The sequence below is a fragment of the Pleurodeles waltl genome, chromosome 8 (assembly GCF_031143425.1).
Source record: "Pleurodeles waltl isolate 20211129_DDA chromosome 8, aPleWal1.hap1.20221129, whole genome shotgun sequence".
NCBI classification, from domain to species: Eukaryota; Metazoa; Chordata; class Amphibia; order Caudata; family Salamandridae; genus Pleurodeles; species Pleurodeles waltl.
The window spans coordinates 709,534,328-709,551,418 of NC_090447.1; the positions used below are offsets into that span (position 1 = coordinate 709,534,328).

The 17,091-nt window shown below is 44.8% G+C and overlaps 1 protein-coding gene across 2 annotated transcripts in view; it reads right to left on the bottom strand.

Annotated features, from left to right (window-relative positions):
• SENP7 (SUMO specific peptidase 7) overlaps positions 1-17,091 on the bottom strand; it is a 790,555-nt gene that overhangs the window by 627,016 nt on the left and 146,448 nt on the right. For both annotated transcript variants that reach the window (XM_069204850.1, XM_069204851.1), the window contains exon 6: positions 8,507-8,676. In XM_069204850.1, the coding sequence (XP_069060951.1) occupies positions 8,507-8,676 (170 nt within the window). The remainder of the gene's footprint in view (positions 1-8,506; positions 8,677-17,091) is intronic.

Sequence of the window (17,091 nt, forward strand, 5' to 3'; positions counted from 1 at the left end):
ATAGAGTGCAGTAGCATTAAATTCAGTGGTGTACAAGGCAGTATCGTAGAATGCAGAGATGTCGTTTAGATTGGTGCACAGTAGAGTGCAGTGGTGAGGATTGGTACAGAATAGAGTGGAGCAGAATACAGCAGAGTGGCTTAGACTGCGTTGGAATAAAGTTAATTGGTGTAGACTAGAGTGGCGTGGTGTAGAACTGAATGATGCAGAGGGCAGTGGCGTAGAGTAAAATAGCGTAGAGTGCAGAGTAGAGTAGCATAGAGTTGTGCAGAGTATAGTGCTGTACAGTGTAGTGGCATAGAGTGCAGTGGCTACGGTGGAGTAGTGCACAGTAGAGTGGTGCACAGTTCAGTGCAGAGAGTGTAGTGTTGCAGAGTAGATTGTCAAAGTGCAGTGGCATAGAGAGCAGTGACACAGGGTACAGTGATACAGAGTGTAGTGGCGTAGAGTGCAGTGACAGAGTGCAGTTGTGCCGTGGGTAAGAGTAGAGCAGCGTCAAGTGTATTGGCATAAAATGGAGTGGTGCAGAGGGGTGTAGAGTGCAGTGGCGTAGAGTAGATTGTTTCAGAATAGAGTGAAGTGGCATAGATTGGATTGGAGTGGTGCAGGGTAGAGTGCAGTTGAGTAGAGTGGCAAAGAGTGTAATGGGAGACAGTAAAGTGGTGTAGAGTGCAGTGGCATAGAGTACAGTGGTGGAGAGGAGATTAAAGTGGTGTACAGTGGATTGGCGTAGAGTGCAGGGGCGTAGAGTTGAGTGTGACAGAGTAAAGTGCATTGGTGTAGAGTGTATTGGCATACAGCTGCGTAGAGTGGAGTTGTGCAGAGCAGACTGGGGTGGCATAGGCTGGAGTGGTGTAGAGTGCAGTGGCAAAATGCAGTGGAATATAGTAAAACTGAGAAAAGTGAATTGACAGAGTAGAGTGGTACAGGGTAGAGTAGAGTGGTGCAGAGTGCAGTGGAATGGTGTAAAGTGGTGTGGTGCAGAGTACAGTTTGACTGGCATAGAGTGGAGTATTCATAAAGTGGTAGCAGACTGCCATTACAGACAACAAAATTTCAATTGAAATGACCATTACATTTGCACAGGCACAGTTTTACTAACAAATCTATGCAGTGCACAGAAGAAAATGAGTGGAAATTGCATCACCTAGGGTAATGATTTGTTTTGATCATAAAGTATTTGTTTCCAACACATTTCAGTGATAAGAAAAAAATGCATTTCATTGTGCATTGAATCCTAATTCTGATATATTCTTAAATACTTGCACAATTCATTTAAATGTTGTTGTGTGCTAGAAAAAAAATGCTTCCCTGCCCCGAGTATCGAGCAAGATTGTCACATAAATTCTCTCACTTTAAAGTCCGTGAAAGAAAAGTAAACAAGCACCCTTGGAAGATAGTGCCTGACATCTGACGTCGGTCTTTGAGTAAACGCGAAAAGAACAAGATTTACAGGTCTGTTTAAAGAAAGCAAGCAGTCGGGAGGATACTGTAAATAAGGTTTTGGCAAGGGAAACAAGCTGTACAGCCTAAAATAAATAAAGCCAGCAAACGGAAAGCAATAAAATGGTAATTACAAACCAAAAAACCAATGGCAAGCAATGGGCAGAATACATTCCTAGCTCAACTTTCTGAATGTCCCCTAGATGTCTTTAGCAAATTAGACAGCTGTGCTGTCTGGTAGGCTGTGTCCTAAAAATGCAAAACATCAGTAAACAAAATACCTAAAGTAAAAAGTCCAAAACATGAAAATAGCTACAACGCCAAAAAACATTAAAGGTGCCTGAGAAAGGGGATGGGAATTGTTAAACAAACTGGAATCCTTTTTGAAGCAAAGGTCAGTTTTCAGATGTAAAATCACAAAGAAATGTTTTGGCTGTGGTTCCTAAAACCACAAAGCTGATTTTCTCACTGAGAGACAATAAATACCATTTAATTTAACAGAGAATATATTTTAGAAGCATTTCTGTCTACTATTTTACAACATGCTGCTTACCTGTACGCAAATGTTCTTGTTTAAATAAGAAACTAATTAAAACAAAATCATGACACTTCATGACCGGTTCCTCAGACACCAGTACACCGTTCACAACTGCAGAAAGCTGACCACAATTTCAGGTTTATAGTAAATTGTCTGGCTCCTGGCCTCCCATTCACATCAGACTCATCCCCTCAGCACACAAGGCCGTCGCCATGCTCCTTAAACATGCAAGACTCTTCACATGGACTGGTCAAAGTGAGTGAACAGTTTCCAATGGCCTGCAGTTTGTTTTGAAGCCAGATGCAACTTCTTCTGTTTCCGGGACTGCCTTTATAGGTGACCGTGACGTCACAGGCAGCTCCAACGATGCTGATGAAGCCATAAGGAGCCAGATGCCGCACACAGATCCGAACACCACCACCTGACGGCACGCGCAGGGTATTGCTCAGCAAAAAGATTCTGGATTTGAAGCGGATGCCAGGGAATTCAAAGGTAAGGAATCTGCAGCTAGAAGTCTTTACTAGATGAAACTAGCGACGCAAAAGGTAGAAGAATTGTACGCTAATCGCCGTGAAATTTTGGACGTGCAGGAAAAGAAAATGCTGAACTATGCTACCAGATAGAAGATCTAAAAAATAGGTCCAGGAGGGCCAACATGAAAATTAAGGGAGTCCAACTGCAAGCTGCTGGAGGGAGTTTGGAGGATTACGTCCGAAAACTCTTCCATCATGTTGTACCAGAACTTGCCCCCCAAGATATTGTACGAAACAGAACCCATCGGGCCGGGAGCCCTGCTGCACCCCCTGAGCAACCCCAAGATATCTTGATCTGCCTCCACTACTTTCAACACATTGCAATCATTATCGCAATCACAGACTTTGAAGGCAACAAGGTCTGGTTGTATCAGGATCTCTCACCCATTACCCTACAACTGCGAAGTGCCACAGAAATTCTCCAAAAGAAAGGTTTGTGCTACTAGTGGGGTCACACTTTCACCTTACATTCATTTGGGACAATGAGACACACAGGCCCTCATTATGAGTCTGGCGGTCTTAAGACCACCAGACTCACGGTGGCAGTCAGACTGCCGCAGTCATGGCGGTCCGACCGCCACATTATGATTGTGGCGGAGCCGCTACGGTCGGACCACCAACACCGCCAGGTTGCCGCCAGCAAGCAGCGCTGCTCTACAGATTACGAGTCGCCATACCACCAGCCTTTTCATGTCGTTCTACCGCCATCGAAAGGCTAGCGGAATGGAGTGTTGGGGGACCCCTGGTGGGACCGCCCAGCCCCGTCGTGCATTCCACTGCCCAAATTACAGGCAGTGGAATTTGTCAACGGGTGCTTCTGCACCCATCGTACCACCACCGCCAGATTGCCATCAGATCGATTACAAGCCGGCTGCAATGTTAAGGCCCTGTTCACCACAGGGTCTGTGGGCAGAAATGCTGTTTCCGCAGCCAACCATGTGGTGAACTCCAAATAGGTGAAGCGGTGTTTGGACCGCACAGGTGGTCTCTTGGGGGTATGAGTTTGGCAGCGGCCTCCGCCGCCCGCAAAACTCATAATGATGGCCATAGTGTGCACACCTTGGAAGAGGCTCAGGCAGTACTGTCCATCACAAGCCAACGCAGTGAAGATGCGTCCCCATGCCAATTCAGAGCCTCCCACGCTCGTCTGAGTCCTTCAGGTGCTCAGAAAGAAAGAAAAAGGTGAAGAGGGTCGGACCTATCAAAATGGAGAGCCGGAGCGAAAGAGAAGCCCTTCTTCGACAGCTGAATCCCTGTGATCAGGCCACCGTCCCAGAAAACGACTAAGACCTGGTCGCACAGCTATGATGGTCCTGAAGGTCCTAACACTGTGATGACTTGCCACCCCACACGATACACGGAAGGGCAGCCCATCTAGACCCCTTCTCCATAGGTCGGGAATGACATACACTGACGGTGGAGTCTCCCACTACATAGAAGCAATCACTGCTCCGTCTGCAATGCTCCAACATGGACCCCAATCTATTTGTTTGATGCGGTGCTGGGAGAGACCACTTTGGATCTATTTCCTCCTCTTATCTCTGGTAGTCTATGCTACCTCTGTCCTCCTTTTATATTATCTCTCATTGCAAGAGAGAAATAGATAGTGTACTATACTTACCTGCGAGATGCTAGTTGGTCCTACTCAGATGACCCATGGTCAGCCTAAACAAGCACACGCCTCCGCACAGTTTAACCAATGGTACACATTCTCCAATATAACATGCAGGGGATTAATGCACCCTCAAAATGTTTAGCATTTTTGTCTCTGCTACGAGAATCCAAAGGTGATATATGTCTGGTACAAGAGAATCGCTTTCTACAGGCAGACTGTAAGCATATATGGTCTAAGTGGTTTGACTGGCAATATTTTTCCTCCGGCACGAGGAAAAAGGCAGGTGTGACCACCCTCCTACCTTTGATTTCCTGGGCAACGTAGTCCAGACGCAGGCTGACATCCCCAGTAGGCTCTTATCACCCCACATTACATTACAACAATACACCTTTACACTTGCTATGCTCCTAATGAACACCAGGAGGCCTTTATTCTAGAAGCACTGGGTTGGGTGACGGCGACCACAGATAAGGATGTCCTAATCAGAGGGGACTTCAACTTAGTGCCTGATAAGGGACTGGATAGATCTGCGCATCGGACGGGTCAAACAGGAGCGTTTTCCACACAGAGTTTGGAACAACTGACTAAATATGTCTGGTGCAACCGCCACCCCACAGAGACACTACATTTTCTTTTCGGCTTCACACCTGAGGTATGCATGACTAGATCTCTATTTATCTACCCCTCAACTCTTGCAACCTATCACTTGTGTAGACATAGGGAAAGCAGTGCTCTCAGACCCCGCCCCTCTTTACACCACCATACATTTCCCAGGCCTGACCCCTCAATAGAGCTCTTAGTGCCTTAATCATAGACTCCTAACTAGCACAGCACGTCACAGAATGATCAGGTGCCATTACTGAATTTTTTAGATACAACGACCTCCAAGATACACCCATTGCAACACTCTGGACGAATTGAAAGCGGTCCTTTGTGGCCACCTGATCCCGCTGGTGGCACGCCTTAATAGAGACCGGAGAGATAAAAGAGCTTTGCTTGAGGGACAGGTGAAAGAACTAGAAATAGACCACAAACGGACAGGGCTTCATAAGATACGCCAACGATTAAATACAAACAACCAACTTTGGGCGCTGGACATAGATAGAGCGGCATAAGCCCTCGTGCACACCAAACAAAACTTTTATGCCTAGCGCACCTCTTGCGGTCCCAAGCTTTTAGACAACGGATATCGGCGCTAGTGGGACTTCAGGGTGCACATCTGGATCAGGATGAACAAATTGCCCACACCTTCGAGCAATTCTACGCACACCTCTACGCCACTGACCACCTAACGGAGGGGGACTTTTTGCCATATCTAGCGCACACTCAGCTGGAGCACCTACCTCCATCAGACGCTCTGAATTTGGACCAGGATATCAGGGAGGAAGTAGTAAGGTCTGAGATTTCCCATTTGCACCCTTGTAAGGCACCCAGGCATGATGGTTACACCTCAGAATTTTACAGACTATTTGCTGACAAACAGCCCCTATACTCGCTCGCCTATACAACTCCTTTAGCACCACAGGCACCCTTACAGACACTATGAAACTCACTACTATTACTGTACTGCCCAAACCTGGGAAAGACCCAATGCAGTGCTCCTCTTACCAAACAATCTCGTTATTAAATGTGAACGCCAAGATATTTACCTCTATCTTGGTGATCCGACTAGCCCCCTACATGCAAGGCCTTATCAACCCAGATCAAGCCGGGTTTATCCCCAAGCACAACTTCAGTGATAACACGAAACACATATGCCATTTGCTGGGTAACACTCAACACTCCCAGATACTGGCTCTGCTGTTATCAGTTGACGCTGAAAAGGCATTTGACTGAGTACATTGGCCCTATTTGTTTGCAGTGCTTCAGAAGGAGGGCTTGGGCCCACGATTCATCAGCTGGGTACAGTGCAGCTACAACGGTCCTGAGAGATGGGTTCAGGTGAATGGGCTAACATCTTCCCACTTTCAAATTGCTCGGGGCACCAGACAAGGTTGCCCATTATCCCCAATACTTTTTGCACAGTATATGGAGCCCTCCGTCGAACATATCCGTCGAAACTCCACAATAACAGGCATTCGAATGGGGGGGGGGAAAGAGACCACAAGTTAGCTCTTTATGCAAGTGATGTCATGGTGGCCTTGATGCATCCCCTTCAATCTTCGCCCCCGCTGGTGGAGGAGCTTTTGGAAGGGCCTCTGGGTTTAAGGTGAACCTACAAAAATATCAGATCCTAAACTTGACAGTTCCAGTGGTGGATCGAGGTTTTCTACAATGCTGCTTTCCTTTCTCCTGGACTGCGCAGGGTGTGGTGTATGTTGGACTCCGTATTCATTCCACTACAGTTCAAACCATAGTATCTAACTATGGTGCTTTGCTGTCAAACACGCGTGCAGACCTTCACTCCCAGAAGACCAATGCACTCTCCTGGTTAGGCTGTATTGCAGCAGTTAAGATGACATTGTTACCTAGAATACTTATATGCCAAGCAGACACTACCCTTGCCCCCCACCCCCTCCACAGGTACTGACAAAATTGCAATGCCCTGTAGAGGACTATATTTGTGAGGGGAATAAAGCATGCATGGCCAGGGAACAAACTTACCTGTCCCCACGGGCAAAGGCATGGGGATCCATCACCTTGCATATTACTACCAGGCTGCTCAACTGCGGTATCTGGTAGAGTGGACCAGACTCCTCACGAAAAAACACTGGTGCTTCATTAACCAAGCTGTCGCAGGCATACACATCTGGACGATACCCTGGCTACCTAAACACAACAGACCACCAGGAGTGGACCTTTCCCCAATTTTAAGAGCCACAATGGGAGTCTGGGATAAGGTAGAGAAAGGCAGAAATCTTTCCACCCGAATCGCCCCTCTCACTCTGATCATAGGTAATCCAGATCCAGTTATGATGTGTGGCTGCAGGCCAATTGTAAGAGGATTGGCGACTTGTTTGATGAGTTGGGCCTTCTAACCGCTGCACAGATCCAACAACAATATGGTATTCCTGAAGCATCCCGGTGGCAACATCTGCCCATCTGCCATTAAGCCACTCAGCCTTCCATTCGGTCAAACGCTACCCGCCCACTATTCCACTTCGAGAAATGGCTCCTGATTGGAGGATCCGATAAACACTTACTCACTGATATCTACACCTTCCTTAACACTATACAGCCTCCACGGGTATCCCTGGCACAACAGCGTTGGGAGAGGGAGTGCAAGCACTCCTTCACACCTAAGGAGTGGTCAGAAATCCTCAGACGGGCTAATTCATAAGCACGCAGCGCCTCATGCAAAGATACCTTTCTTAAGGTGGTACCCTATTGGTACTATACACAGGCACGGGTTGCCCGATGGAGGAGGGAAGGGGATGGCCAGTGCTGGCGGGGCTGCAATCAATGCCTGAAACGCCACCGATATGGGTCTGAATTCTTAGACACCATTGACACAATGTATAACTCCTCGGTTTCCGAGCTATATCCTTTTAGGCCTTTCAAATGTCTTAAACTACCCCTTGAAATCTTTACGGGGGCAAGCAATCACATGGGTCCTATGTGCTGCTAAACAGGTTTTGTTAAAGCGATGGGGCACTGACATCATACCCACACACTTAGATTGGCTATTTAGACTTTGGGGCCTACTAGGTATGGAGAAGCCAATGACCATGGTCAAACAAAAATTGCCACAATTTGATAAAACATGGGAGATGTGGTTACAATACCTCTCACAAGAATTAGTGGAACTCACATGCCCTGCTTATTTACAGATTCTCTTTCTCACACCCCCAGACTAAATTCCGGCCTTGTAGCACACGTAATCGGGGGACCTTGGCTTGGTCAACATCCTGCTCTGCAACTCAGCTTCATTGCTTCAGTCACCTTCTCAGCGGTATAGGTACCCAACCTTCTCTCTTATGTCTCTTTCTCTATGCTATCCTTTCTTCCTATTGTTCCTTACCAGGAAGTGGTTGTAGGTGAAATGATTTGTACTGTTTCATAATTACTTCCAAACTCAATAAAAAAGATTTAAACCTAAAAAACACTCCCTTTTGAGAACAGTGAAAAATGGCACTGCCCAAAAATGGAAAGAGCCAGAGAAGCCAAACTCTGTGTCCTGGTAGATTGTTGGATAAAAATAACTCTGTGTTGTTACTGTTGATGCATATATAAAGTAAGGAAAAGCATATTTATGTTTTGATACTCGCACATGAAGACCTCCAAATTCAGTGACAATGTTCTTTTAAAATGTTTTTCCCAGTCCTGCCTGGGGCTCAAGCAGTTCCCAACAACTGGGAAGAAGGGAGAGCAGGACAAAGTTGAATAGTATTCTCAAATACCAGTTACATATTTCAAAATGATAGTAAAACTACTTACAGACAGCGGTGTTGTCTTCTCAATAGAAAACGTTCTATATTTCTCAGCAGGAGGACTGCTACATTTTCTCCGTCGGTTCACTAACTCCAGATCTTTGCCTCCTTCCAGACCAAGGGATGAGCTGTCAACGTACTTTTCATTTTGCTTAGAATTATCACTTTTCTGGTTTCCTATTTCAATAAATAAATAAATATGAACTTTACACATTCTCACATATAGCAAGTCAGTAAAATTATGTACCTGCAGCGTTTTCCACAGTTATGGATTTATTGAGTTTGCCACATAGATCACCACCTGCTGGATAATTTGCAGATTTTAACAAAAACATTTATATATGGCTCAAAAGGATCAATAGTTACTAAAACGTGGCAGCACATGTTGCTGCACAGTGGAAGACCCTTCACAAATGCTGACTGGTCAATTTTCATTTGCTTACTGCTGTATTTCGTTGTTAAACTAGCGCCAATGAAGGGAAATCCTAGATCAAATAATGCTAAGATGTGTACAGTTGAAACAATAATTAGGTACAATTATCACACAATGTGCTGCTTAATTTGCCTTTTCTTGGCACATTTTTTTAGTCAAACTTGCTGCCTAATTTGGTTCTCCTCTATTGCGTGATTGCAGATTGTAAAGTTATTTATTTGCAACATTAGGTATACACTATGGATACTAATGTTAATTCTCATAGCGACTGGAATAATGGTTGCAGTTGGGGTGGATTAAAGCAAACATTACAATGACTTAACTAGCTGTCTCTGAATTAAAAGGCCCCAACAAAGATGTGCAACAACTTATGAACCTCAGTTATTTTTTCAAATAACATATTTAAGGGAACCTTTAAGCGATTAGTCTTTTTACTGAAGTCCCTGAGCATTTTCTCTATGTGAAAAACAACTCCTTATTTTACAATGCTAGCAACTGTGGTATGTTGTTTGCGCATGCACAACACTCTTCTGCTTTAGGTCCCCGGACAGGTGCTTTATGTGATTATAGCAAGTTGGTTAGAACAGAGTGGTTGACTCTTCTGGGAGGTTGGGGTCAACCGAAATTGTACTCCTTGTAGCATGGTCCCCATGAGAGATAATGACACTGCAATGACTTTTTACCTGTACCCCAGTGAGAAGACTGCCTACTAGATCTTCCTGGTAACTCTGGATGTGTAGTATGTTAAGCTTGATCACCTTCATTCGCCTCAATATGAGGACTGAATAGAATCTGACCCCTCTAACATTTCCAATGTTCACCTTTCCACTTGAAGAAGCTCTGCACACCCATGTAATGAAAGTGAAAGCTTAGGTGTCTTCTATTCAAGGTGTAGAAACTATGGTGGTCATTCTGACCCTGGCGGTCTTTGACCGCCAGGGCGGAGGACCGCGGGAGCACCGCCGACAGGCCGGCGGTGCTCCAATGGGGATTCCGACCGCGGCGGTAAAGCCGCGGTCGGACCGGCACCACTGGCGGGGTCCCGCCAGTGTACCGCGGCCCCATTGAATCCTCCGCGGCGGCGCAGCTTGCTGCACCGCCGCGGGGATTCCGACCCCCCCTACCGCCATCCAGATCCCGGCGGTCGGACCGCCGAGATCCGGATGGCGGTAGGGGGGGTCACGGGGCCCCTGGGTGCCCCTGCAGTGCCCATGCCACTGGCATGGGCATTGCAGGGGCCCCCGTAAGAGGGCCCCTACATGTATTTCACTGTCTGCTGCGCAGACAGTGAAATACGCGACGGGTGCAACTGCACCCGTCGCACAGCTTCCACTCCGCCGGCTCGATTCCGAGCCGGCTTCATCGTGGAAGCCTCTTTCCCGCTGGGCTGGCTGGCGGTCTGAAGGCGACCGCCCGCCAGCCCAGCGGGAAAGTCAGAATTACCGCCGCGGTCTTTCGACCGCGGAACGGTAACCTGACGGCGGGACTTTGGCGGGCGGCCTCCGCCGCCCGCCAAGGTCAGAATGAGGGCCAATATGTCTAGGACTGAGGAGTGGCATACTGCCCTGGATGCTTGGAATCTGCCTTGCACTGCCAGAACCCAAGATCCAGAGAGTCTGCAATGCTGTGAGGTACTTAGCACTGCCTATCTGCACCAGTACCCATGGCAATGTCTACTGCCCAGCTCGACAGGAAGAAACTAATAAACTCCAGAAGGCTGCTTAAAGAAGCAGCCTTGCAGATGTGAGGAAGATAGGCAACTGTGACATGGTACACCAAATTGGTGACCCAGCATTGCTGCAAGCCCCAGACCCAGCAACCTTGTGTGAGGTCAACATGTAACTGCAACCTGGCACCATGGGAGGTGGCCCATTAGCATTGTCAACATCTGCACTTTAATTGTGGATGCTCCCTTCCCTGCTTTCTGTAGGTAGTAGGTAAGTGTGGATGACCCTCTGACTTCCCAAGGGTGGTCCTTCATTGTTGTGAGAAAAAGGAAACTCAGGATACTCATCAAGAGCCCCTGATAGAAAGCTGGCAACCCACTGTGAGTTGCTTAGATACATCCAGTCTCTACAACATCTCCATGACCACCTAAGAAATCTGCGTCTTCCACAAAACTGCTGTCTGCAACCATGACCCAACAGTATCCATCCACCAAGTATTGCAAAGGAGCTAGCACCCTCAGAAAGGTAGCCAACGTTAATAAAACCTCACATGCAATGGCACCGGACTGAATTATGTCGACTGCGGTGCCCTACATATACGAGCAATGGCAGCACCATTGCAGAGACCCAACACTGGCAAGATAGTGCTTCCATATAAAGCTATACACACAGGCATAAGTCCCTTGAGCAGACACTGTGCTTCACTAATCTTGGTTTGATTAGGAGTGTTACTGTATTTCTGATTTGTCTGTGTACACCATCCCATTGCTACTGCGGGGCACAGAAGGGTTGTAGTATAGAGTGACTGCGATTACGCAAGGTATCTAAAAGCCATACAGCTACTTCAAAGTCACAAATTTACTGACAATAAAAGTATTAAATTGTTTCATAAAAGAATAGTACTGCTTGGACATAATTGTTTTTGTAAATGATACATGCTTCCTGAACTATGTGTTTATCCCTGCACCACCACCAGGAATAAGCCTTGACTCTGCTTTCACTATGTTGTGAAAGGAAAAGCCCAGCACTTGTCAATTTAATTAATCTGTAGTAGTTCATGACTGCTGTGTTTATAAAAGGACAGCTGTAATATTTATTGTGAGCATTGCCTAAATGTTCTTGATTCACAAAGGACCCAGGAAACTTAGGAAATAGCAGTAGCAAGCAGTGACATCAACAGCCGAGCCCTGGCGACAATGCATCCAAAGCTGCTGTCATTTATTAATAATAAGTTCCTACTAAAGGTGGCAGAGCAAAAGCTTTTTGGTGAAGCTTAGTGGTAAGCTATGTCTTGGTGAAGCTTAGTGGTAAGCTATGTCAATAGATGAACAAACTGCAGCCTGTAGAGTCAGGTAGGTAAAGTATGGTTGTTTGCATAAGGCAGGGATATAGAGCAATGGTAAGACATTCACCCTGGGACCACTGCTGAGACTGCTATTAGCTTAGACTCATGAGAAAATACCCTCACAAGCAGGTCTCTGCTGGTCATTTTCCTGAATCTAATTACCCCAATAGCCACAATCCATAAACTGCACCTAGGGTTGCATCTACATATATCAATTATTAATAATGATACACACAATAGAAATGGTATTTCAGAGGGAAACTCAGGCTACAATAGAAGTGGCTTATGCAAGAGAGACAAGGAGCAAGACAGCAAGCTTTGGTACAAAAAAGAAGCATAGCTGGAAACAATTAAGCTGGCCCATACTGGGGATCTCAAACAGTTAGACGTAGAGCTAAAAAGTATGAAAGCATGTGCATACTTTGTGAACATCGTGGCTAAAGATGGCAACCCACCGTGCACACAGGTCCAAAAAGACTTGGGGCCATATGTACAACAGCTGCAAATTACTTTTCTTATATACAAAAGCCATTCAGTCGCTATATTTTCCTAACCAAATAAATAGTGATTCCTTAATCTACCAACTCTTAATGAATTTTCCTAATAGTGTTTTTATTTATTTATTCGGTCTAAAATTAGACCATTAAAATGCATAAAAACGACCATATATAAAAAATGAAACGGAGATCATGACCATCACAAAAAAGAAAAAAGGGAGAAAAAAAACAAACAAATACAATTAATACACTCCTTATCTAACAGGACAAATGTTAAATGATACTCCTAAATTGGTGCCTCCTTACTTAATGGATACCATTTACCAAAACAATAAAAAAAAAAAAACGAATTGTATACTAAATCTTTTCCGATATTGCCTATAAAAACTTCAGAATGCCATATATTTTGATCTAGACATACATAAATTTACATATTTTAAAAAGAGACTGTTCCTATATAGATTATTCATAAAAAAAAAATAGTTCATAATACTTCATAAAATACTTCATGCTGCAACAATTATAGACCAAACATTGAAAAGGGTACCATAAAGTAAAACTCATTTCTCAAATAAATCATTCATAGGAGTTAAATCTTATTATTTGCAAAGTGCTATATGCTACGGTGCTATAAATCAATTAGGTAAAAAATACGATAAAAAACACAAACAATAATAAAACCTAATATCTTTGAAGTTAATCCATAGATAAAACAGCACAAGTAATCGTATTTGAATTTCATAGCCATTTAAAATCCTCGTCCATCAGCTGCTAGACCTCTCTTCAACCAATAGACTAGAGTCTAAAATAATCCTGCTACGAATGGTCCAAGCTGCTGACAAATATTTTGAGACTGAGCTTACTATCAACGTGGAAGAATCTTATTTGCATAGACTATAAGCACTGACTCGATCATGCAATAGCAAAACCTTGCACAGGGGGATAATCCACTTTCCTCTAGGACACTTATACAAGGGACAGAAAAATAGAACGTACTCAGGTGTTTCCTTACATGAGTGGCAATTCATACATTTATCGGACATGGGGCTGTTGGTCGACCAACGGGCCGTGAAACTATTAACTGCTAATGTTCCGTATCTGAGCTGGAGGAGTAAGGCTCGGGCACGTGCTGGTATAGGGAGATCCAGGAAGTTCTCAGGCCGGGGTTCGTGTTTAACCAGCAGAAACGCTGCTGTCAACCGACCTGGCCCATTACAATGAAGAGACTCATCGTGAACTTTTCCCCAATATCTCTCTTTGGTGAACAATCTGGCGTTAGCAGGAATCATCTCAGGATTCTCCCAATATTGGGGGAGCCAATCTTAACCCAAGCTGATATCATCTCACTCAACCAATGAACTTTTTCCCCATCCCTGATAAGGTGTTAAGAGATCTTTAATTGCTGCCCTGAAGGGCTCAAGTTCTTCCGTTTTCCACAATTGAACCCAATATAAGAGTGGTCTTAAACTCGCTGTATCTTTAATACTATTTATACCCAGATCTAATCTGAGAGGTATCATCGGCGTGCCCTTCCCTAGACTAGATATGTGTCTGAGAAAATTATTTTCTTTAATTTGAAGGGTATCCAATGGTCTGTAAGAACCCTAGAGTTCCGCTCCGTACAGGGCAGCAGCACGGATTTGGACTTTATAAATTTCGGAAATGGGAATCAGAGGGGGGCTTATTACGGCTTTAGCCTTTCGTTCTAGCACTCCACCTCTTTGGCTAATAATAAGTGCCCCTTTTCTAATGGCTGCATCCCAACTGCCCCTATCCGATAATCTAATGCCCAGATAATCATACTCTGTTACCCTCTCCAAAAGGACTGAGTCCATCACTATATTTGCTTTTATTTTCTTATTCGGGGCGCTATATATCATAAGTTTTGTTTTCTTAACATTGACATCCAGCCCATAGTCTCTACAAAATACACAAAATTGATTGACCAGATTTTGAATTCCCATAGATGCTTTGGCCAACAGAATGGTGTCATCCGCGTAAAGCAAGCATGGCACTTTCTTCCCTGCCAACTTAGGCGAGTCGTTGGTACAATTTGCTAGATAATTAATGCAATTGTTTATATATAGGAGGAAAAGGGTAGGGGCTAGAACACAACCTTGTCTGACTCCTCTTTCAATGGCATAAAGAGATAGAGAGGAGGGGGACCGGGAGATTTGATTGGTCCAGTGTACACACTCCCAACAATAGTACAAAAACCAAAAGTACACTGTTCCACACAGAAAGGGACTAGGGAGACTTGAACAATCAGGAGCGAGTACCCTCAAGCATCACAATGGATGACTAGCATCATCATCGGGTAATGCCCCACGCCAGGCCGGCAGTGCAGCGCCTGACGGGCTCCCCAACAAGGGGGGCAACAAGCCGTACTGTTCTGATAGTGACTGGTAAGTTCTAACTATCTAAACAAGCATGCCTACATTCAGGCACCAGCACACAAAGGAGAGAACAGAAAAAAATTGAATAAAATTGGTTACTCATCACTACATATTTCATCATTTTAATCAATAGTCAGGGATGAAACCAAGATTAAAAACAAGAGAAAGTAATAGGTTGAGTGTCAATGCTCAATTACTTTCAGAAAGCAGTAAACTCGGAAGAATGTCACTCTGGAAATCCCCCTAAACCAGGGTCAACATGTTTCGCGTCGTACGGTCCTCACGGATCCAATGACGCTTCATCAGGACCAAAATTTCAAAACGTGAGTCAGCTCTTCTCCAAATCAACAAAAATTTGCAATATAAAAAATTAGAATTGTATAGGCCGGTCACTTACGTTGAAGTATACAGGCTAAGTCACAGTCAGGTCGCCCTAGAAAACACAAAGTAAAACAAACACCAAAATATACCCAAAAAGTGGTCACAGGTGTAAACATGCGAACAAGTGCAATTCATCATGGAAGCAACTGTGATGACAACAAAAATGGGCTTACCACCCCCAAGTCGGGATCAGGCTCCTTGGTAAGTACGCTCCGAGGACTCGGCTAATTGCTAAATATAGTAGACATAAATCATCCACATGTGTCATTGTGAAACGTCTGTCAAATATATCTTATCGAACAAGTCAGTACCCTTGTTTGGTGGTACATATAGTAGTGAAGATGTAGGAGAAAAGATGAAAAAGGGTGTCAAAACGTACTTTCACCAAACGATCTTTATGATCAAAAGTGCTGATATGAACAATGTTGTACACTCACAATAATGATACAAATTGGCAGCAAAGCTGTAATTATCATAGTAGTACAAGTTTACAACGGTGCTGTAGACGAGGTACAACACGCTGTGAAAGTGACACACTCGGTCACAGGGACGCTGTTGTAAATAGCGAAGACATCAGTATAACCAATACCACAGTAACACAATTGACATAGGGTGGAGGCTCAACACGTAGCTAGCCATGCGTAAAAAAATGCCCAGAGTACTTACTGCAGGAGTCACCGGTCCGAATTTAAGACCTACCCTCCAGGAACGTCAAACCGCAATTCAGCGCGGTAGACGCCATCGGAGCTCTTAAAGCCGTCGCAGACCCGGAAGTGGCAAACTAGCCGAGGTCCGTGTACGTCTGAGAGCGTCCAGGTTCGAAGTGAGAAAAAGAGAAAAGGGGACTCCAGCGAGTCCAGGAGTCATAAACAAAGAAAGGACTATGAATGCCGGCTATACTAATAGTAAAAACCAACATTGGGCACCACAACCGGTCGAGTAAGTAATTATGAACCAAAAGAGGGGTTCATAAGTTTACAAACACCCCTAGCTTGCAAAAAAGACATGCCATTAAAAACCATAACGCAGCTCTCGATTATGATCAGGAAAAATAGTAAACGTTATGGATGAATATAGAAAAAAAATAATTCGAGCACAGAGAAACATTTATTAGTCATGAAGGAAAGAAAAAGTCAGTTCCAATGCGTGAAGCCACAGGGATATGATAAGAAGGGTTGCCATATACCTATCGGATCAAGGTTCACAGTCGATATGCATTCAAACGTTCAGCTAACATCAAGGACATAGTGATTCGTACTCGGCCACGACCACAATCCAATACCTGCACTCAAAAGACACTATGGGGCCTTCCCCCAGTTGTAGGTCATCATCCGTGTGGTAACTGTAATGTTTGTGTACTTACCAAACACGTATCGACTGTGAACCTTGATCCAATAGGTATATGGCACCTCAAGAAGCATACCAACTGTAACACCAGGAACTGTGTCTATATGATTACCTGTCCGTGTGGTTTACGTTACATTGGTATGACATCTAGACCTGTTAAGAACCGTATTAACGAACATCGAAGCAACATCCGGTGCAACAGGATTACTACTAAACTTAGTACACATTTTCTGGCGGCTAAACACTCACCTGATGACCTTTGGTGGGTGGTGTTAGAGGCACCTCAAGTTCGACCCAGTGACTCAGGACACCTATTCAGGACGGAACAGAGATGGGTGTTTAAACTGGGCACTAATATACAGGGTCTTAATGATGACATCCCTTGGACCACTCTTGCCTAACAGTCCTGTTACTCAGTCTCCTTTACCTATGAATGACGAGACCCCACAGGTTTTTTGCAATACCTGTGCTAACACTTCTTATGATATCCCTGTGGCTTTACGCATTGGAACTGACGTTTTCTTTC